The sequence below is a fragment of the Felis catus genome, chromosome D1, assembly GCF_018350175.1.
Source record: "Felis catus isolate Fca126 chromosome D1, F.catus_Fca126_mat1.0, whole genome shotgun sequence".
Classification (NCBI taxonomy): domain Eukaryota; kingdom Metazoa; phylum Chordata; class Mammalia; order Carnivora; family Felidae; genus Felis; species Felis catus.
In genome coordinates, this window is record NC_058377.1 from 89,197,058 (window position 1) to 89,219,478 (window position 22,421).

The following is a 22,421-nucleotide window of genomic DNA, read 5'->3' on the forward strand; positions in this document are numbered from 1 at the left end:
CATTATTCAGCACCGATGGAAGGCTTACCTAATATTTTAAAGAAACAATCAAATGCTAATCTAGCTGACCTGAGCTCCAGCCCTCTATTAAGTTAGCTTCTCAAATAAATATTTTCATGAGGTACTTTCAGTTGGGTCCCTCCAGAAGCAGACTGCGAGGAAGAGATTTGAGTGCAGGTAGTTTATTTAGGTGGTGATCCCGGGAAGGACCAATGGCAGTGTAGGGGAAGTGAGACAGGGAAGTTCACGTTACCAAGAAAGCTACTACTGGGGACAACTGAGGCTCAATGCCATTGGCAAATTCTGAGAGACCGTGCGGAACCTACCTCAGAATTATTCTACAGAAGGAGTAAGAGGTATGAGTAATTACCTACCAAATGCAATCAATCATTTGTTGAAGGATGATGAGATAAACATTGATTCCTCCGCACCTCCAGTCTGCCCATATATATGAGTCAGTGGGCTTTGGAAGCCCAAGAAAACTCTGAGGCACGGTTGCAGGAGCCTGGGATTGGAAGCCAGTGGGTCAGTACACACAGTGATGGCGTAAACATAATAAAGTCCAGCTACCTCTTTTTTTTCAGGAGACGTGGATGGATTTAGCTTTTAGAAATATTTGGTGTAAAAAAAAAAGATTAGATTTCTGTTGTTTACAAAACTGAAGTGGAAAACATTTCCCCAGCACCCATCTTTAGATAAGGAGCAAAAGGGAGTAGGGGTTGTAACAGGATGGGTGATATTTGCATCTCCCAATGAACTTGCGTCCACTTTCACTTGATATACAATTAGAGCCGTACCATCTAAGGCATTTCCCTTTTTGCCTTTGCTGCCAGAACCCTCAGAATCAGAGACATCTGCAGCTGCATTTCGCCTAATGCAAACGTGGAAGCTGCATTTAACTCCCTCATCTGATCTAGTGTTCTCTTTCACTTGTTCTTGCCCTGCTTCTAAATCACTTGGATTCCTTCTAATTACTATTATTTACATCCTCCTGGCTTTCAGCAACGGTTTGATGTCATTTACAAAACTGCCCATCAAGAAGCATACATTTCTTTTGTCGAATCGGATATGAATGAACTAGTTATGGCAGCCAGATAGCCGCGCGAGGCAAAAACTAAACCGGGGTACTATTTTGTCTCTTTAAATAGGAGCTGAGTTTCAGAGCTGGGAGATTATCTGAGAATTTCAGCAAAGAAAACAGATCCAAAGTCAACACAATTCGTGACCCCAGCACCTGGCTGATGTTGGGGGCTGGGTGGTGGAGGCTGTTGGTCTCAATTCTTAGCATACCCTTGGTACCCGCCCATTCTCACTTGTCACCCAAATCAAGGGAACAGTTTGTGACAGAATTTACATTCTGTTTGGAAAAGGCATTAACTTTCCCACTGGGGCTTTGTTCATCCTGGAAACCTGAATGAACATAAGACCAACGCCCAGAGATAACCACCGGATGGGCTCTGGTCTCCTCTCTTCCTGTTCAGCTTATATTTGAGTTTAGTGCCTTTGGACCGAACCAATTATCTTTTACCTCCACAAAAGTCTTCCCCAAACAGGCATAATGACACCCACCGGCGATGTAATTCCCACTACAAACCCTTTTTTATCTCTTTCCAGCCAATGGTATTCTGTCCCCCTGATGCTTTCCAGCCCTCTGCGGGTGTGAATGAGACAGTATCCATGTGAAATTATGCTTGGATTGCACACACTGCTGTTTATTCATCCGGCAGCAATTTGGAGGCTGAGGCTTACAATTAGCTATTTGATCTTAATCAGTATTGTCCTTGGCCCCTGGTACACTGTGTCTTTCGGATACCATTTTTCCGGTGTTTGGATGGCCTATTTACTTAGCTGACACTGCCTGTGTCTAAGAGACAGGTCGGCTTTGAAAGATGTTCAGAAAGTACTAGTCATTTTACTTTTGTTCAAAATCAACCTGACACACACTCATTTGGTAGAGTAATTGAGTAACCTACGTCACTGGTAGAAACTTAGCTGCCCTCTACCTAGTGGACCTGCTTGGTGATAGTCTTCTAGGGGCCTCCCCAAATCTCAGGCTTCTGAGTCAGCTGCTGGGTTTGTGGTCGAAGGTGGGTCCTAATGCTAAACTCCCAGGGAAAATGTCTCCCAGCAGTATTGATGTCAACTTTTCAACATATAAGAAACACTCACCATGAAAATGGCCCAGGCTAGGCAATTCGGTTCTGTTTAGCCTTGGGGATGAAGAGAATGACCTTGCAGAAGAGTCCTAAGAGACTCTGCCCACTTACTAATTCTCATCGCCACCATCACCATCACCAAAGGCCTTACTAGAGGAAGCTGTGACCAGGAACTGTGTGGCATGGGATGTTCTCCTCTGCACTTGAGAAAGGCTAAGATTAGTTCTGCCAAATAGAAGGGAAAACACATACGGTATAGCCCTGTCCAAGCTCCTGAGTGCCTAGAGCGTAACAGACGCTCAAAAATGTTCGGCTACATGAATATATAAAGTGGCGTGGATAATAGTGCCCACCCCGTGGAGATGTTGAGACAATGGAATGAGACAATGTCACATAAAGCACAGAGCCTGGCCTGTGCCGAGGACACAAATAAGAGCAACTACCTTTGTCGTTTTTCGTATTTGGAGGCCAGTGACAAGGTCTTACATTTTGCAGAGAGGAAGCTTTCATCTTCCGAAGCAGGGTGAGGGACAAGTGCTGATATCCCACAAGGCAGGAGCCTGTAGTGAAAAGTGGGGCCCCCCTCTAGCCTCTGTCAGGGGGCTGGGGTCAGTCTCAGGGTCCAGGAAGGCAGGGATATTTGTTCCCACCAGAAGCTCATTCTGCTTTGCACTCATGCTCTTCTACTCTTTGCCTCCTCCAGTGCCTTCCCTCAGTGGCACACAGCCCGTCCCCGCTCTAATGGATTGCCTCTTCACCTCTTCAGACCCAAAATCAAATCTGCCTCCCGCGATAAGTCCTGCGTCAGTGACCTCATCTGCCGAAGCAAAAGCCAAGAGGGCCCCGTCAGGGGCAGGCGAATGGAAGCAAATTCTTGGTAAACCAGTGGTGGGTCTGGCCCTCTCCACACTGACGGGTGCTCCATCCCGAGCTCTTAGAGACAGTCAGACTGGAAAGTTGACCATGTGGCCTCACTTGTCCTCTTGTTACTTGCTAGAATGCTGTCCATAAGGAGAGGGATTGCTGACTCACAAAATATATCCCCTGTATGCCGACCACAAAGCATCTTACCCCGAATGGGATATGGCAACACTCTGGCTAAGAGGCTGGAGGCCCGCAGAGCCCATCAGAGTTGATGCTAAAGCGTCATGTCATCTATGTAGACTCAGGTTCGCCCAACAAGGAATGATCCAAACGAAAAGGAAACTTTCTCCTGAATTATTAAACAAACAAACAACTTGATAACTACATAAAGGCAGTTTCTATTGTGTTCAGTTATAGCTTTTGCTTTTCAGATCTTAATCTAAACGGATGGCATCCCTCTAAATACACCAAGAAGGATGTCAGAGATTCATCTCCATGTTAGGGACAGAAGTGGACGGGAGGCACAGGTGTAAGGAAGTGTATGAGGAGTTAGCAGTCCACTAGCTGATGGTCTTCTTGGGGCCCCTGAAATCTCTGAAGGCTCTGGGCCATCAAGTGCTTGTGGGTAACAACTATGGATTTCCCCAGGACTCTTCATGGAATTATCCTTCTGCGTCTCATACCGTCTCAAGCCAGACTGCTCATTCTCTTTATTGCTTTGTCCCTGTAATGAAACATATAAGGGATGCCCTGGAGCAGCAGTCTCCTATATGACCACCAGGGGACTGACATAGGGCCCGCCACATGTGAAATGAGTGACTTCTGAAAATCCCCGTAAGAAAAAGAGAGGTTGACCAGATAACACTGATGCTTGGGCAACTTGCCCTGGAGTTTCCAAATCCAGTTCCTCCCGGGGCATTACTCCATCCATCATTTCTCAAAGACCCCACTCTGAGCTGCCCTGGTTACAAAGGCTCCTTATCCCTCATGCCCAGTGTGGGTGTCTTCTCCTGGGATCTAGGATTCCTCCATGACAACGACACTGGAAGTGTCTACTTGCCCTGATAAAACCAGATCCTTCTTGCCTGTATGCAAACGCAGAGGTAGCAGTTCTTAGTATCTGGCAATGATTTACAAACAGCAGTTCACAGAGGAAACTTAGAAAGTCGAAGGGGGAATTTTCCTAAGCCCTGGAGCCCCGAGAAAGGTGTGTCATAATCATCTAGTTTGTAGAAACTGTGCTGTTCCCCTTACCCCTTATCTGGAGAGTCCCCTGCTTTCTGCCAAACTTTTAAATGGCCATAACAAATAAATAAACAGATGGAAAGTAGAAACAGACCTATAACTACAGAGAACGAGCTCGTGGTTGCTAGAAGGAAGTAAGTAGGGGATGGGCAAAATGGGCGAAGGGGAGTGGGAGATACGGGCTTCTGGTTATGGAATAAATAAGCCACAGGGACAAAAGGCTCAGCATAGGGAAGACAGTCAATGATACCGTAATAGCAGCGTAGGGTGGCAGATGGTGGCCACAGTTGTGGTGAGCATAGCGTGACACATAAAGAAACTGAATCACTATGTCATACACCTGAAACTAATATAACATCATGTGTCAGCTACATTCAAATTAAAAAAAATTTAAAAAACATAATGGCTCCTATTACTCAACTCAGCACCTTACATGGATTGTTTCATTGCATCCTCACAAACGCTCTGAGAAATATTTGGCATTATTTTTCTGAACTTTGTAAACAGGGAGAATGAGGCTGGAGTTGAACGACCTGCTCAAGGTCCTCTGGCTGGTAAATTGCAGGCTAAGAGTCAAACCAAGGTCTTTCTGGCCACAGAGCCCAAGCTCTCCACCCTGGGATGTACCATCTCCAGACTACAGACAAAGGTGCACCTGTCTTCCATAAATTAAGGACAAGACAGGCCCTTGGAACGGTGAAAAATCCAGGCAACTATTCCATTTTAACAGTGTCGCCCCTGAGTGATCTTGGGACAATCTGCACAAATCCCACCAAAGCTCCGCATCTTACGTCTCTGATCGGAGAGGTGATCATGACCCACTGTTGGCCTCGGCACATTCTCACTGCATCAGCATTACCGTTTCCATGAAAACCCCCAAGTTCCCAATCACTTATTCTGATGAGAAATGCGGTTTCCCCTTTGAAGCTAAAGTATAAAGTGTGCCTCTCATCTGGGGCTCTTTCTTCCCAGTCCTTGGGACAGGCTAGCGGGAAACCTTCTGATGCTCCAAACCCCAAACGAATCCAGATTCCCCCGTTTTCTTTAATTGGTGGAAGCCGGTTTGTTTTGTTCCAAGCGCGTCAGAGCCCGCAGTGTGAGCATTGTGCCCCAAGATTTAGCCCATTTCATCGTCCTTCATTAGGATGCAGGGGAGAGCCCGGGCATCTGCAACTGGGCCAGAGGAACAAAGGCAACATGGAAACTGGAACGGGGCAATGAAGCCCTCGCTCTTCACTTTTACAGAACAAGATTCCCACCATTTACTCAAGAACTTAGTTTGTCCTTGTGTCCCATACAAAGAAACAGGAAACTTCAGAGGGAAAAGAGGTGGGGGGGCAGTTTCTTACGCGGTGGCCCAGGGAGGTTGGGGTCACTGAGGGTGCTGGCAGGAGGCTAGCTTGGCCCCAATGCTGAGGAGGGGGCCACTCCCGTTTTTTGCTCTCAGAGGAGGTCACCCGAGAGCAGGGGAAAGTCGCTCCTCCTTGGGAAACAGTCTGAGGAGACACCTGGGGGCGAGGGGGCAGCACCTATGGTCCAACTGCACTGGGGGCTCTCACAGCCTCTCCACAACTGAAGGCGCCCACCTGCGCGGGTGCTTGCTTCCTCCTCTGTCTTCACAGCCCCAGGAAGTCCGGCCATGAGATCTTCCCTCAGACCCACTTGTCTCCCTTGGAGAAGAAATCCATTTTCAACTTGACAAGAGCAGACCCTTGTCTCTCAAGTGCGAGTCCTAATTCTTAATCTGAGGACTGGTGTTTCTAACAGCTCATCTCGTAAACTGGTGAATCCTCTTAGTGACAGTTTCAGCAACAGCTCTCCCAAGTTTAAATATGTGTGCCCTTTGAACTAACAGCTCGACAATCTAGGAATTTATCTTACAAAAACTCCTCTCCATATGAACCAACCAGGTAGATGTTAGGATATTCACTGAAGGTCTCTTTATAATAATATATTAAATACGGCATCAAGTCCATCTTAAGGGACTAGATGAATACAATTGTATATATATCCCTATGATGGAATACACAGAAAATCACCCCCCCCCTTTTTTTAATGAGGTAGACCAACATGGAGTGGCCTGGAAAAAATATCCATGATACAGGCACTGAAAACAGCACACTGAAAACCAACTTTTGTTTGAAACGGGCCTTCTTAACCTTGGCATGACTGACATTTGGGCCAGATAACTCTGTGGTCTGGGTCCATGCGCTGTAGGATGTTTAGTGGCATCCCTGGCCTCCACCCACTAGAAGCCCGTGACATCCCACCGCGTCCCACCCCCGCCCATGATGACAACCAACAATGTTTCTAGAGGTTGCCAAACGCCCCTGAGGGTGGAAGTTGGGGCAAACTCATCCCTAACTGAGAATCACTGGTTTAAAATACTGGTTTCTCAACAACTTAGGTTTGTACATTATAGCACAAAGTCCAGAAGGACCATAGTAACAGTCTACTAGGGTCGGTTAGGGAAGGTCATGTTCTCTTTTTATTTTAAACACCTCTGGACTATTTGATTATTTTTATAGGCACATACTTCTTCTGTAAGTCAGTATAAAATCTATTTCTATTCCAGTCCCACTCACATTCTTAAATATACACAAAGAAAAGAATGAGAATAGCTTCTATCGAGAGACGGGGAGTCAGGATGCTCTTTAGAAAAGAGTGACAGGCAGAGCTTACCTGGGAAGGTAAGTCCTTTGAGAGGAATACATAATGGACCATGAGGCCACGACCAGAGCTTATCAATTGTTCACCCACAGTTCCACTGAGCCACATGGCGAGAACCATGTCTGGGAGACCGTGACCAACATGGGAAATGTGGCATTCTAGCGTCTCGTTTTGAATTTCAGTGCCTCGCGCTCTCTGCTTCAAATCCTTCATCTGTTCAAAGGGGCATCCACCTTTTCACAAAGCCTTCAGGAGGGCAGACCATTAAGGCAGCATCTATGATGTGGTTGCCCCTCATCAGATTTGGTACTACATAAATAAAAGATGGAATTCTCATTAATATTTGACTCGGTGCTTTTAAAGCTATTTTGTAAAACAAACGTCTACTCCAATTTAGGCATTTCAAAATGTACAAAGAATCCCAGAATGCTTGAGTTTCTTGTTCATTTTGAAGGAATTTCCTCCAGGGAGATTATTCCAGTTCAGTGGTATACTCAGGAGGAAAACAATAACGTAAATCTTTTTTTTTTTTTTCCTTCTTGGTTTTTCTAACTAATAGGCTATTCTAGAAATCTGCTATGGTTTGTTCAGAAATTACAAGGTAAACTGTCACAGCTAATTTTTGTGACGTTCCCCTCATTGAGTTAGTGGGGACTCCTGCTGAATTTCCTAGAAGGAAAAACAAACCTAAATCTTATTTAAAAAAATAATAAAACATTTGGTCCCCCACATGAATGCCAGCAAATGATGTATCAGATACCCACCACCAATACCCAGTACCTTCACCCAGTTACAACTACAAGGTACTAAGGGAACTATGGTTTTTTAAGGACATTTTAAAAAGTAGCTAGGAAGAATTCTCTTGGGCATCTATGCTGGTGTTTTGAGATCAGATGTGATTTGAGCCAGTTTGTGACTCAAGATAGGAATCAGTGTGTAATGACATAGTTTCCATTCTTTCTCATTATATGTATTTGTTTTGTTTTGCTTTGTGTTCTGGACAAAATGGAAATGCTGAAAAGTCAATGTTTGACTCATAAGCAACTCATAAATATTTTAGTCACAACTTTTGATCAATTTCTACCCTTCCCTCCCCCCGCCCCCAAATCCTCACTGTGCCCTGATTTGACCCAGCTTCTTAATGCATTTTGGCTTCTTCCATAATACTTCCCTTCCCTCCAATTTTACCTTGTTTTTCAAAGCTCTAGTATTGTGTAATTAGTTCATCAAGAAATTAAGCCTTCCCCCCTTTTCTTGTTTCTCGCTCTGAATTGCACCCTTTAAAGCTCAGGATCTGCCATTGTCGAGATTCCAGATTCACTCTCTACACGCAATTTCAAAACAAAGAGAAAGCATTTCTCTTCCCTGCCCTGCACACAACACAGCAGGTTCCAACGAGGCAGGAGCCATAAAGCAGAACATCTTTTTCTAAGCCCCCAGCATAACCATGCTCAGGTCAGCCGTGCCAAGCCAAATCAAGGGGTGGTTTCAGCACCACGCAATGACACACTCAAGGGTACACTATTGACGCCACGGCTTCCGTCTGCCTTGTTGATAAGGACGACTGATGAAACTGACTGGAAAATGTCTGAACTTTATAGAATGCCATCAGACCGGGCACCTTATAGGACAACCCCAAAGTACCCGTGCATGCTAGTCTATATGGTTTTGCTTCCATTGGCCTGCACCTGAGATCTCCTTGACTATTCAAGGGCTACTGGAACCACTCATCCCACATACACAGAACGTCAGTCATGTTCTCCCGCTCATCCAGGGCAGCCCTGGGTCAATGGCTGATTGCAAGGGGGATATGGAAGCCCAGCTCCTTGCTATAAAGCCAGGATACACGCAGAGGTATAAATTACATTCCAGATTCCACTGAGGCTGGATTTTGCCTAAAATCACACCTTTGCTTGGCTTCCCTCCCTTCCCAGTCCAGCTTCCCCGCTTCCTTGCCAGCTTCTCTGGGAGCACATCCTAATACATCTCCTGACTCATACTCACCACGCAGGATCTGCTGGGGGGAACCCCTGCCTATGCCATTATCTGCCCTCCTTTGCTTCCTCCCCTGCCCCCCTCCCCAAATTTTGATTCTTCTTATTCTTGTGAGCATCTCATTCTATGCTGATAGTTGCAGTCCATGACACCTGTTTCAGGTCTCAAACTTTGGTTGTGACACATGTCATACACAAGGCTTGGTGACCAGTGACCCTTGATAAATGATTGCTGGTCATGATGTTGAGTTCCTCTCTGCTGATGGCTTCAGACCATGCAACAACATACTGGAATCTATAGATGCTTCCCTGGGGCACAACTCCAAAATTCAGATCTTGCAAAGGACAGGGAGTTCAGACTGAGAGCCACAGGAGATTTTATGATGGTGGCTTTCTCCTGTTGGCACTTCTTCCGTGTTTTTGAGCTCTGAATATTATTCAAGCCCTTGAAGGCATATCTTTTTGAGAACTATATGCAGCGGGGGAGATGTGGAAATGTCAACGGGAAGACCTAAGTGGTTCCAAATATCCTGACTCAGAGGCAGCCCAGCTCCGAAAACCACTCGACGGGAATGTCCACATTATGTGCCACCCTGGACACACCGTCCTAAACACCAAGAAACAACATACTTCATAAGCTCCCAGAGCCTTCTTCATGCCAGCCCCATGTGACTCCTCAACCCTCACTCCAGAAGCATACTCACGATTTTCACAGTGCTGCCCGGTGTAGCCTGCCAGGCAGGCACATTTGTAAGATCCGGTTTTGTCAAGGAGGCAAGTGCCATCATGGAAACAGGGAGAAGAGGAACATGCTGTAAGAGAAAAGGCAATTTCCCTCAGCGTCACTGCGGTGAGTCAATTTCCTCAAGCCAGGGTCTTTCACTTGCCTTTTGCAGTCTTCTTGCAATATTTTTACTTCTTTTACTGGATCCACATTACCGTCACTTGAGAATGCCTAAAATCGGTGCTTATCTGATGTTATTTGATATTTTCAAAGGCCCCAGAAGTATGCTTCTATGGTCTGAAAAGCCTAAAGCCAACATAAACAGGCACACCACAGGATTAAAGTGGAAGCATGCCTTTACCCCTCCCATAAAGACTCCAGGGGAGACAGGCGTCCTCAGGCAGCTTTAGATCCTTTTTTTTTTTTTTTTTTTTAAGAAAGCTCAGGGTCCTGGGTACTAGGGGAAGGAACTGGAAGATCTCCATGACACTGTCAAAAGCGTACTTGAGAATTTCCTAACATACATTCTGTAAACACTAGTCTCTTGAGATGTTGATACGTTCAACTAAGAAAGGGTTCTAAGCTCAAATATGGTGGGCAAGTGCCACTGGTATTAAATGGCAACGAACCAGATTTCTTTACTGCAGAACTTCTCAGAATGTTCCATGTCCTAATGTGCACTGCAGATATCTAAGAAGGCACATCATGTCTGGCCTTTCCCAAGTTTATCTGGCCTCAGAACCTACATTTTACAGGGAACTATTCTTCTGCAGAGAATATTTTGGGAAACAGAGGTCTGTGTCCTAACCACTAACCCTCCATTCATTTACCCTGACATGGAAATAGATCGCTGGGTCCGGTTCCACAAGCCCAAACTGAGTGCTTGCTCTGTGTGAGACAACTGGAGAGACAGAAAGATGAACAGGACACGTGTTTACCAAATCAGGGCTTTTTGACAAAAAATATACGACTATCAGCTGAAGCATAATTCACTTAGCATTGGGAAAGGGGAAAGAGTGTTGTAAGACGTTCAAAATAGGGCAAAGTCACAACCCGTTGGACCAAGAGAGAAGGTTCAGCAGAGGAGGATGAATGGGAGACAAACCCTGAAGGTTGGGATTTGATGCACAGGTATAGAGGAGGTGACATTAGCCTGAGGAGAAAATTCAAGTACACACATGCAAATAGGGTGTGTGAGAAGCCACGAGTGCTACTCTCCACTTGACGACGCAGACCAGAATTTCCCAAAGTTCTCCAGAGGGGGCTGAGGAGTCCACTTCGGGGGAGGAAAAGACCCTCCTGGCCCTGCCCTTAGTCACAGGGTCACAAGCTGGCAAGCTGCCACTGCTTCTACCTGGCTTCCCTGACAGCCAGCCCTGCTGTCTGTCACAAGTACCCACACAAGTATCTCAAGTGTGACCCCTCCACCCCCTGCCCAGCCTCGGCTAGCCACGTATTACCAAGGGGGCGGATCAGCCAGAGGCTGACCACACCACACCACAGAAGCACACTTCCAGAACCCCCAGGCCCGCACAGCTCTACAGGGGACATCCTCTGTGAAGGCAGCGGGCACACAGGGGAGCCGCAGCTGCTGAGAGCTCACGTGGAGACATTCCAAGGGATGGGCAGGTGGGCGGGGGGGGGGGGTCTCCCAGTCTCACCAAAAGGACAAGGCTGCAGAAGGATGATCCCACTGCCACCACCACTCTTCCTGAGTCTTTCGTATCATACCTTCCGTAGGAAGCCACAACAATCAAAATGCCACAACAATGCCTAATTGGGTACTTAAAACCCCCCAGAACTTTAAGCCTGGGCTTAGTTTGTAAAACCTGATGCCATTCAATCTCAGAACAGTGAGAGCTGAGGGGGCTTCCTTAGGATGGAGCGTTTTGTGCATTTTGGTCAAATCCTACTTCCTGATATGAATAGGGCAGGAGTTAAAGTCAAGCTCAGAGTTGCTCACAAAGTAAGTGGCCCTCACCACTGAGTTAAACACTTTTGATGCCTATCTTGCAGATGACAGAGGGAGGCTCATGGCAGGCCTAGGGTTGGGCAGCTATTGAGTGCATCCTATGTACCAGACACTGGGCTACATTCTTCGTCCACTCCATCTCCCAGAGCCTCCGTAATGGAGCAGGATCTAGGCATATTCCCTTATGTGCTGATTAGGAAACTGAGGCCCAGAGAGGTAGAATTTACCCCAGGTTACACGGCTTAATCTGCCAGAGCTCCAAAGCTAATGCTCTTAACCATGAGATTTCCCCCCCCAGTGTGATCCATAGAGCCAACCGCTTTGTGACCTTGGACAAATTACCTACCCTATCCCAGCTCCAGCATACGAGGGCGTTCATAATTCCTAGCTATGCTTCTGGTGAACATCTGTGAAATATACCTCGCCATTTCTTTCTTCCTTCTCGATGTGTAGGTTGCTTCTGAGAACTCAGCCCACTGGGTTTTAATAAGGCTGAGCAGGGAGAAGGAGACGTGCACAGAAAGGAGATGTTCGTCTGGAGCATAGCCATAAGATGCTACACTTGTCTCCACGGCCTTTACCTGTGATCTCCTCAAATACAGCATGGAAGCCATCAAAATTCTTGGAGCCATCTGAATGGAAGAGGATGTGGAGCGAAGAGTCTGTGCTCCGGATAGGAGCTGGCCGCTCATTGCCACAGAAGCGTTTGATGATCCGGCCATTGCTGCTGTCCCCGTCACGGACCTCAACATAGTCATACTGGCACATGTAGTCGAACTCCAGACTCAACATGATGAACCTGTGGGTGGAGAGAGTGACAGCACAAAACAGGTGGACCCTGACCATCCTGAGACTCCTGAGACCCCTGAGCAAGTTCCAGACCAGATGATGAACAGGTCTCAGAAGAGTGGTACCACTGGCCTGATCTGATAGAAAAAGGGTCCTGGACAATGTGAGATGAGATGAATTTCTTTTAACAGAGGGGCATGTATACGTCTGCTGTCCCCATGTGTATGTGCATGCCCAGACAGAGGGAGTACCTATTCCATTCAGAGAATCTCTGCACATAGCTGGCCTCTCTTACAGGGGTACTTTTCCACCCATTCTGCCTGGCTGGTTCCTTCCTATCCTCAGGCCTCACCTTAAATATTCCCTCCTCAAAGACGCTTTCCTGACAACTCTTTCTAAAGGAGATCCTCTGTTCTCTTCATAGTGAGGATACTAATTTTAACTCCTCAAATTTATCTTCTTGATTTTGTGTGTGTGTGTGTGTGTGTGTGTGTGTGTGTGTGCGTTCACATGCATGAATCCCTATCTTCTCCACTAGACTGCAAATTTCTTGAGTGTAGGAGAGAACATCTGTCTTATTCCATCAATGTTTTGATTGTGCCTAACACAGTGCCTGGCATATAGAGATGCCAAGCAAATATTGATGAAGATATGGTTGAATAGATACTATAGTATAATTTTACAACTGAAGAATGGAAAAAGTATACATTGCCTTGCAAAACTCAATAAAAGAACGAAATCTCTGCACATTCTTCTATTTTAATGGAAGGATATGAAGGTAATTATCCTCTGGGTAGCAACAATTCTTACCCCAAAGAGTAGAAAAGGTAGCACTATATCAGAATTTCAGAAACGGGGGAGATCTGATAAACGTGTGTTTGCCTAAAAGGGTCTCAGGTTTGGAAATACTGGAATACATCAGATCAAAAAAGCAGAAGATGAACGCAAGCTTCCACTGCCAACAGACAAGACAGGAGGCAGCCACATCCCAGAGCAAGAGAGGAAAAGCCATGTTTCAAAATATTCCCAAGGGAATGCCTGGGTACTGAGTTCACAGAATATACATCTGTATCTTCTCCTTCGAGTTTTGGAGAAGAAGCAGGAAAAGACAGAAGAGTGCACAACTGCCACCTGAAAAGCTGGGACAAGGGTCTATTTCTACCACTTGGGGTGAAATGTTCAATAGTCAGGATTAGAGAACACTAGAACATAGTGAATCAGTATATTTTAAATGCACCTAAGGATCTTACGGAAAAGAAGCCCTCTAACTACGTATGGCTAGTGTTTGTTTTACAAAGTTTTTATCACAAAACTTTTTGTAAAGGACTGTAAGGGCCATTAATCATGCTTTGTGAAACGTGGTCTAATATCTAAGGACCTGACTTCCCATCCAGATGCCACTGCTAGGTCACGGTGGGCCTTCACAGATCAGTTCTTTCTCTGGACTTTGGTAACTCTGTCTGAAAAAGGAAGGAGGAGGGACAAGGCCACCACCCAAAAGAGACCACAGCTTTTTCTGAGACCAAAATATGAGACAGTCCAAGTTGTATTTATGTTCATACCCTCGTTCATTCATGTACTTAAGATCTAGCTGTGGCAGGCCTGCTCTGTGGCTGGCGCTGTTCTAGGTGCTGAAAGCACAGCAGTGACCCTACTAAATATACCCAACTAGTGCCTGCCCTAAAGGAGAGTAGTTCTGACTTGGTGAACAAATAATAAGCAAGGAAACCAGAATACAAGGTAATCTCATGGAGTATTAAGCACTGTGAATAAAATAAACCGGGTAAGAGCATGAAGAGTGACTGGGGAGGGTAAGCTTTTTATGCAATGTGGTCAAGGAAGAACCCTCTGAACTTGGTATCTGGGCAGACACTTACATGATGAAACAGAGCCAGTCATGTGAAGGTCATGGGGAAGAGAGGCCCAGGCAGGGGGCTCTGCAAGTGCAAAGGCCCTGAAGCAGTAATGAGTTTGGTGCATTTGAGGAACTGAAAGAAGGTCAGGGATGCTGCGTGATGGAGTGTAAAGAGGAGACTGGAATGAACTAAGGAGGAGAGCAGGATCCAGATGCAGCATCCTGAATCCAGATTTGATTCCAAGCCTCATAGGAAAAAACCGGTTTCGACAACAGAACTGGACTTAGGATTTTAAAGGGTCGCTCTTGTCACTGAGGAGAGAAAGGAGCAGAGCTGACAAGAGTGGACACATGAGCCAGTTAGGAAGCCATGAGAGAACTGAGGTGAGACTGTGGTGGCGTAACGTGGAATAGCGGCACTTGAGTCAGATGCGGATGGATTTGAGATTATTTTACAGGTAATAAAATAGATTTTGTGGTGGTCTGGCTGTGGTAGGTGATAGAAAGAGGGGCATCAGGGATGACCGCTTGGCTTTTGGTCTGAACACTGTACATATGCATCAGTGTTTCCTATTATTATTATTATCACTGGGCAGCAGGTCCAGATTTGGCTAGAAGGAAAGAAATCTACCTATTTGCAGGCCTCCCTAGGGGCGTTCCCAGGCAGGTGATGTGCTTCTCCAGTCCCTCCACCATTTTGGGTTTTTGCTTGGGGACAGATTTCCTTTATATCCTGGATCTTGGAGAAGCTCCTCCTTTAAGGGGACCCTTTAAGGGGACCATCTGGCCTGGTCCCTGAGGTGCTGAAATAATATGCAACATTTAAAACCTCCCCTCACCATCTCTGGCAGACCCCACCTGAAGCACCTTAAGCAGAAGAGTGTGGGACTTCAGATGTTCCTTGTGCTAACCTTCCTCTAGAAAAGTCCAATTGATGAGACTCACTCTCAACCCCAGATCCTACAGGAATGGGGAGACCAGCCACTGAGGGCCAGCCTTGATGAGGAGAACTGAGAAGGGGACCTGTTTTGCTGGATCCTTCCCGGGCAGGGTACCATGCGGTCCCTCCTAGAGGACAGAAAGTCATTTGAGGAGCCAGCTGGAATGTGGAAAGTTCCACTGATCCATCCAGAAAATACTTATTGAAAACCCATGCCCTAGAAGATTAGAAATTTCCATTACTGCCAACCTCCCCCCCTGGTTAGAAAAGGAAGAGCTAAGTGGACAATATCCCTAGAAATCCTAGGGGTGAGTGGGTCACTCTGATTCCCTACAGAGTTAAAGGAGAGGTGTTTGCCAGGAAAAAGGAGATACACTGGAGGCAGGGAGAAGTTCTTTCAACGTTCATTCATGCAACAAGTATCTATCAAGCACCTATGATGTGTACTGCGTACTGTTCCCAGCACTAGGATGCAGCAGTGAACAGTTCTCTCTTGTGTTATTTATCTACAGTTACAACAAGACTGGATCTACACTTTGTACTATGGCATAAATTGCATATTTGTGAGGACCCCAAAGCTTCATAAGAAGAGATGACTTATCTTCCATGCAAGTGAAAAAAATTGGTCTAGTTGTTACAGATGTGGTTGTTGTTTTCTGAGGACATCAGCGAAAGGAGCTGATGAGTATAAATTCCTTGAAGGTTAGATCCGTGCCTTTTAATTTTTTCACTTTCCTCCCATAGAACCCAGCCCAGTACTGGGTGAACAGGAAGACTTGGTAAAGATTTGGGGATGGGTAGACTGCTATCAGTATTCTGTTTTGTTGGTGTTATCCTTGGTTCAAAATTACCTAAGCAACCCCTGTTCTAGGGCAGTGAATGACAAATATTTCATTGGTCGTAGTTTTGACCAGGTTTATTCCATGGAATTGCCAAGACGTTTAAAAACAAACAAACAAACAAACAAACAAACGGCTCCATTGTACATTTTCTGAATAAGGTACATTTTCTGAATTTTCTGATGGTTAGCCTTTGGTCACTAGGATCCAGGGCACTCAGTCCTCTTACTGTGTTTCCGTATAACCTCAAACTCCCTAATTCTGATCCCAGCCCCTTCCCTTACCTTAGCTGGATGATGAACCCAGGTTTGGCATGAATGGTCCATTCACAGTGAGCATTTAGAGGGTAGCTCTCCAACAAAATCTGACCCTTTGAGGCTCGCAGAACCTGGCCACATCCTGGGAAGAGAAGATTGGGGCATGGAAATTGGAATAAACAGGAAAGAGATGGCAGAAGGTCTCAAAGAGCCTTTGTGCTCATCCCACACCCCCTGAGAACAGAATGGAGAAGGAAATTACTTTCTCAAGCACCTGGCAATGTGCTAGGAAATTTGCATAGGTTAATTCACTTAATCTACTCAACAGCTTGAAAAGGGAAGTAATATCATTCCAGTTTTCCATCTGGGAAAATGCATAACAAGAGAGTTAAAGAAATAGCTTGTTGAGGAGCTCCTGGGTGGCTCAATCAGTTAAGCACCTGACTTTGGCTCAGGTCATGATCTCACGGTTCATGGGTTCGAGCCACACATCGGGCTCTGTGCTGACAGCTCAGAGCCTGGAGCCTGTTTCAGATTCTGTGTCTCCCTCTCTCTCTGCCCCTTCCCCATCTGTGCTCTTCTTGCTCTCTCAAAAATAAACATAAAGAAATTAAAAAAAAAAAAAGAATAGCTTGTCGAGCCACTAAGTGACAGAGCAGAGGTTCAAACCTAACTGTATCTGAATATAAAGTCCAAGCCACTCTATCATTCTGCCTCCCCAAGACTTCCATATGCCAACCTGCTGACTCCACCCTGAAAGGCTTTATTTTTAACTATTTAGAGAGAGAGAGAGAGAGAGAGAGAGAGAGAGAGAGAGCATGAGTGGGGCAGGGGTAGAGAGAGGGCGAGAGGAGGAGGGAGGGAGAGAGAGACAGAGAGACAGAGAGACAGAGAGGGAGAGAGAGAATCCTAAGCAGGCTTTGCACCATCAGCATAGAGCCCGGCTTGGGACTTGAACCCACAGACTGTGAGATCAAGACCTGAGCTGAAGACTTATGCTTAACCAACTGAGCCACCCAGGATCCCCCACCCTAAAAGGCTTTGAAAGTAGACACAGTGGCCTTTGTCTGAAGCCTCAATCTGCATAAGACCCTTGGTCTGTGTTCCCTGAACATGCTCTACTCCACAAATATAACCCCAAAGCAGCTCTTTCCTGACCTCTTTCTATCCACTTAGAACATTTATGTGTCATTTTTTGTTCTACGTGCAATTATGTAATAAATGCCTCTTTAAATTACTTTTTTTTCAACTTTTTTATTTATTTTTGGGACAGAGAGAGACAGAGCATGAACAGGGGAGGGGCAGAGAGAGAGGGAGACACAGAATCGGAAACAGGCTCCAGGCTCTGAGCCATCAGCCCAGAGCCTGACGCGGGGCTCGAACTCACGGACCGCGAGATCGTGACCTGGCTGAAGTCGGACGCTTAACCGACTGCGCCACCCAGGCGCCCCAATAAATGCCTCTTTAACACATGACACCAGAAGGGGGACATGCTCTCCACCAGCTGGGCTGCATTACTGGTTTTCTATTTTTTTTCCTAGCCCTCAGCCCCTTTTTTCCAGACAAACTTTCATGAAAACCACCAATTAGAAAACATGGATCCAAGAGGTTCTCCTGCTTGAAACTGGGGCTCAAAAGCCCTCCACCCTCACTATCACCCTGGTTCCTTGAGTTACCTCCCAGGAATCACTAAGATTTGAAAACCACTGGACTAAGTCTTCATTAAATTACATCATATTCTCTAGTGTTAAGATAAGCACAGGTGTGCAAGATGCACCCTAGTTTCACAAAAGAGTTTGGGGAAAATGTCTTGAATTGGTTTATAAGAATAAAATTATCTGGGTCATGTAAGTAAACACTATTTTCTACCAGAGTTTTCAAACTACAATCCATGGTCCAAATGTGGCTCACTGCCTGTTTTTGCACATAAAGTTTTATTGGAACAGAGCCACACCCATTTTTTATTCACGGTCTATGGTTGCTTTCAAATTATAATGCCAGAGTTGAGCAGTTCTGACAAGAAACAGACAGCAGGGTCCACAAAAATGAAAATATTTCCTAGCTGCTCCTTCACAGAAAAAGTTTATCTAACCCTGCTCTATACAGAAATCCAGTTTTTTTTTAATTTTTTTTTCAATGTTTTTTATTTATTTTTGGGACAGAGAGAGACAGAGCATGAACGGGGGAGGGGCAGAGAGAGAGGGAGACACAGAATCGGAAACAGGCTCCAGGCTCTGAGCCATCAGCCCAGAGCCCGACGCGGGGCTCGAACTCACGGACCGCGAGATCGTGACCTGGCTGAAGTCGGATGCTTAACCGACTGCGCCACCCAGGCGCCCCCAGAAATCCAGTTTGACCTCATAAACTCTAGGTATGCAGTTACACTCAATAGCTCCTCCCCCAGAGTATAAATTCTCATCGCTTAGAAGAAAAATATTAACGTCGGTGGATACTGCTCCATGGCAAGACGGTGGTGGTGACATTTCTACAATGTCAGGGAAAGAGCTCAGATTCTGCTTCCGATGAGCTGTGAGGTGTGAGGCTTTGGCTTTTGCGACACCTACTGCCAGGCTGGTTGCACAAGTCATGTCCTTGCTCAGACTTTCACTTTTGCTGCTGTCCTGGTCTGCCAGGGAGAAGCACGGTCCACCACTTTCCACTGGGGGTCCTCGTCCCGCCCAGCCTCCGCCATCCCTCTCTGCAATCCGTTTCACCAATATTTGAGTCTCCGCGCAGCAGCCAAAGCCACCTCTTTAAAGAGATAAATCAGATCACATTGCTTTCTTGATTCCTCCAAAGGCTTTCTTGACCCTCCAAAGGCTTCCCGCTATGCAAATACCTTCCCACAGATGTTCCTGGCCCGGCCTCACTGAGTGCCCAAGCCCACCGTCTGCCCGGTCCCCACTCCCGCTCATCTGTCTCCTCACACTGCCCCAGCGACACCAGCCTCATTTCTGTCCCCAACTCTGGGCCTTGCCCTGGCTGCTCGTAGCCTGGCAGGTTTGTCTTCTTCCACATCTCTGTTCTTTGCGAATTAAGTTCAAATGCCATTGCTTCAAAGAGACCCCGTGTCTCTACAGGAACTGCCTTTATTCTGCTTTTGTTTTCTTCATAACACACATCACCATTTGGAGTTATCTAGCTTATCTGCTCACTCACTTTAGTAGAGCTGGGACCTTTTCTAGCTTGTACACCTGGAATGGAGCCAGGTGTGTAATAGGTTGAATGAACGAATGAATGAATGATGATACTATCACAGGCCAGGCACTGGCTGAAACATTTACAAACACCCTCTCATCTAATGCTCTTGAGAAACCTAGGAGAACACCATTCATCTCTCCATTTCCCAGATGCCGAACACTGAGGATAGAAGTTAGGTGACTTCCTCAAGGCCAGAAGGCCAAGAGGTCAAAGTCTGCAAGCGAGTGTTTTAACTCTACAGTACCGGTTAAGAATGGAGACTTCAGAGCCCCCACTGCCCTCGGTTTGAGACTCAGCTTTACCTTCATTGGCTGTGTGGCTTTGGGCAAGTTACCTCCTCTCTCAGAACCTCAGGAAACCGGAACCAAATGGGAATAAAACTGGCACCTACGTCATGTGATTTTGTGAGACTTGAATCAGGTTATGGGCGGAAAGCCCTAAGCAGAGACATCAGTAAATGTTAGCTGCTGCTGGTTGGTGGCAGAACCGGGATTTGAACTTGGATCTGTCTGGTACCAGTGCCGGGTCTTGGCTGGTATGTTCAACTGTCTTGGGGGCTTTCTAGTGTAGCTCTGTCCCACTCACATTTCGAAGCAGTAGGATTTTTCCACTGCCCTGAAAAAGAGACATTGAATCTCCCCCCACCCCCACCCTCAGCCATGTTTTCTGAAGTGCACGTTCCTCCTTCCTGCACACCTCACACGCCATCGCCCCCATCCGCCCATCTGCTGCCCGGCTACGGAAGTGATACGTTGGGTGTGAGAGACAAAAAAAGAAACCTGCCTGCACAGCCTCCACCCTTTGGGGACTGGCAGCTTCCCAGCCTGCAAGGTGTTAAATCCCAGCTCCCACAGCAAACCTCCTGCAGGGACCCTGAGTGAGAACCAGCAGCAAATGCTGCCTGCCTGCTTCCCTGCATATGGAAGCTGGACTCAGGCAGCAGGGAAACCGGGCCTCTCCTCATGGCCGGGGGTGCTGGTACCCATCCCAGTCAGGTCTCCTTGGCAGGACCATTCAGGCTTTAGCCAGACCCAGGATCTCATGCAGCCTCTGGAGAGGCTGGGGCCTCCATTCCCACCCGGGTGCTGGCCCCTGGCCATGTGAAATGCAAGACCACTTGGTCCTGCAGGCCCAGGGCTGTCCTTCAGAAGTAGCCAGGACTCCAAAGCACATGCCATGCCTCGATTCCTCCTGATGTTTTCCTTCTCCCTCTGGGGGGAAGGGAGGAGTTGACCCCAAGACGGCGGACAAGTTCCAACCAAGCAGACACAAAGAGGCCACTTCTCAGAAATGTGCTCAGGGGAGGGGTGTTGGGCACAGGGGAGAGGAGGAAGGAGCCCTACCCCCTGCCCACCCCAAGGGGCTCCTTCAGCTCCCTTTCCACTCTTGCCTCCTCCCCGGGAACTGGCGGGCCTGGGTGCAGGGCGGACTCAGTGCACCTCTCTGTCTAGAGCAGAACAGTGAACACAGCTGAGTGTTCCCGCCAAGGAGGCACTGCTGGCCAACCAAGCAGGTGGTCCTGAGTCTGAAAGACCAGAGCAGGCAGTGGGCCCGGAAACGTGCTCAGATTCCCCGACGATGTCTCGTTGCAGGGGGAAGTGGGGCGTGTGTGTATGTGTGTAGGGGTGTTTGCCAGCGAAGCCACGCTGTCCCCTGGGCTCTCAAATCCTGGACTCCTCTCCAACCCCGCCACCCCCCGACCCTTCTCAGTTGCTATGAGCCAAAATAGGAGAGTTAGCTGGAGAGACCCTACTGCTGCAGAGCCGAAGGGAAATCTCCATTAATTTCTAAACTGGCAAGAGAGCTGGAAGGTTCCCAACAAAAATGAACACCGCAGCACTCAGACAAAAGTCTTGCTATCTCCAGCATGGAGGGTGGGGAAGGAGGAGCAAGAGACAGACACAACAAGCTTCTGAGACATGGTTGGGGTTTTGTTGTGTTTGTTTTGTTTCTTAAATCTTTCCTCTTGGGAGTGGTGGGGGGGTGGGTGCAGAAAGGAGTAAAGAAAGCAAGCATTCAGACAGAGACATTTGCATTTTCTTCCCTCCTTCTGAGAGGACTCCAGGGCAAGACTCAAAATGATTAAGGGGCAGTCGTGAAGTCAGGCTGGGTCCGCTTCCGCTCAGCCTTTTACTAGCTGTGTGACTCCAGACAAGTTCTCCAGATTCTCAAGGCCAAGACTTCCTCATTTGGAAATGAGAATGTTCCTTCCACCATGTTGTTGTTTTCTTATTTGTTGTAAGGATTAAACAAGATAGATCATTTTGTAAAGCATTTAGCATAGTACCCGATAGGTAAAAATGCTCAATAAACGGCAACTAATCGTGTTATTTCTCGAGTCCTGTCTGGATCTGAGACGCTATTTTGGCGCAAGACTCGCTGGGGATGCCCCAGCCTGCTCCAAGGCTCCTAAGGGCCTCCTTACAGCATTGGCTACATCCCTAAACCCATTTAGACCCAGGAACCCAGACACTGATGGCAGAAGAAATGCCTGGATGATGACATGGGGACGACCCACGTTCCAGGCCAGGAGCTGGGGGGGAGCTCACACCTTCCACGTGACTTGTATCATCCTACCATGACCTGCTAGGCCCCTGCACAGGAACTCAGAGTGAGGACCTCAAGTGCCTCCCACAACAAGAAACGATTTAGGATAGAGGGTGAGAGACTGGGCTCTGGGGCCTGGCTTCTGAATTGGCATCTTCCCTCTGCTACTTACAAGCTACATGACAATAGGGAAGTTACTTAACCTCCCTGTGCCCCAGTGTCCTCACCTATAAAACAGCTTTGATGAGGAATGATGGCTTAGGACATGAAGGCACTTAGAACAATGCCTGGTTCATAATAAGTGCTAAAAGATGGCTTTTATCAGGGGCTCAGATCTTAATCAGGAACTGTCAGATGTCTAGGAATAA

At 47.0% G+C, this 22,421-nt stretch overlaps 1 protein-coding gene across 2 annotated transcripts in view; it reads right to left on the reverse strand.

Moving 5' to 3' along the window:
- Positions 1 to 22,421, reverse strand: part of PAMR1 (peptidase domain containing associated with muscle regeneration 1) — a 75,941-nt gene that overhangs the window by 17,277 nt on the left and 36,243 nt on the right. For both annotated transcript variants that reach the window (XM_006937193.5, XM_045039138.1), the window contains exons 4-6: positions 16,333 to 16,447; positions 12,207 to 12,424; positions 9,634 to 9,741 (exon numbers count right to left, since the gene is read on the reverse strand). In XM_006937193.5, coding sequence (XP_006937255.1) covers positions 9,634 to 9,741; positions 12,207 to 12,424; positions 16,333 to 16,447 — 441 coding nt within the window. The remainder of the gene's footprint in view (positions 1 to 9,633; positions 9,742 to 12,206; positions 12,425 to 16,332; positions 16,448 to 22,421) is intronic.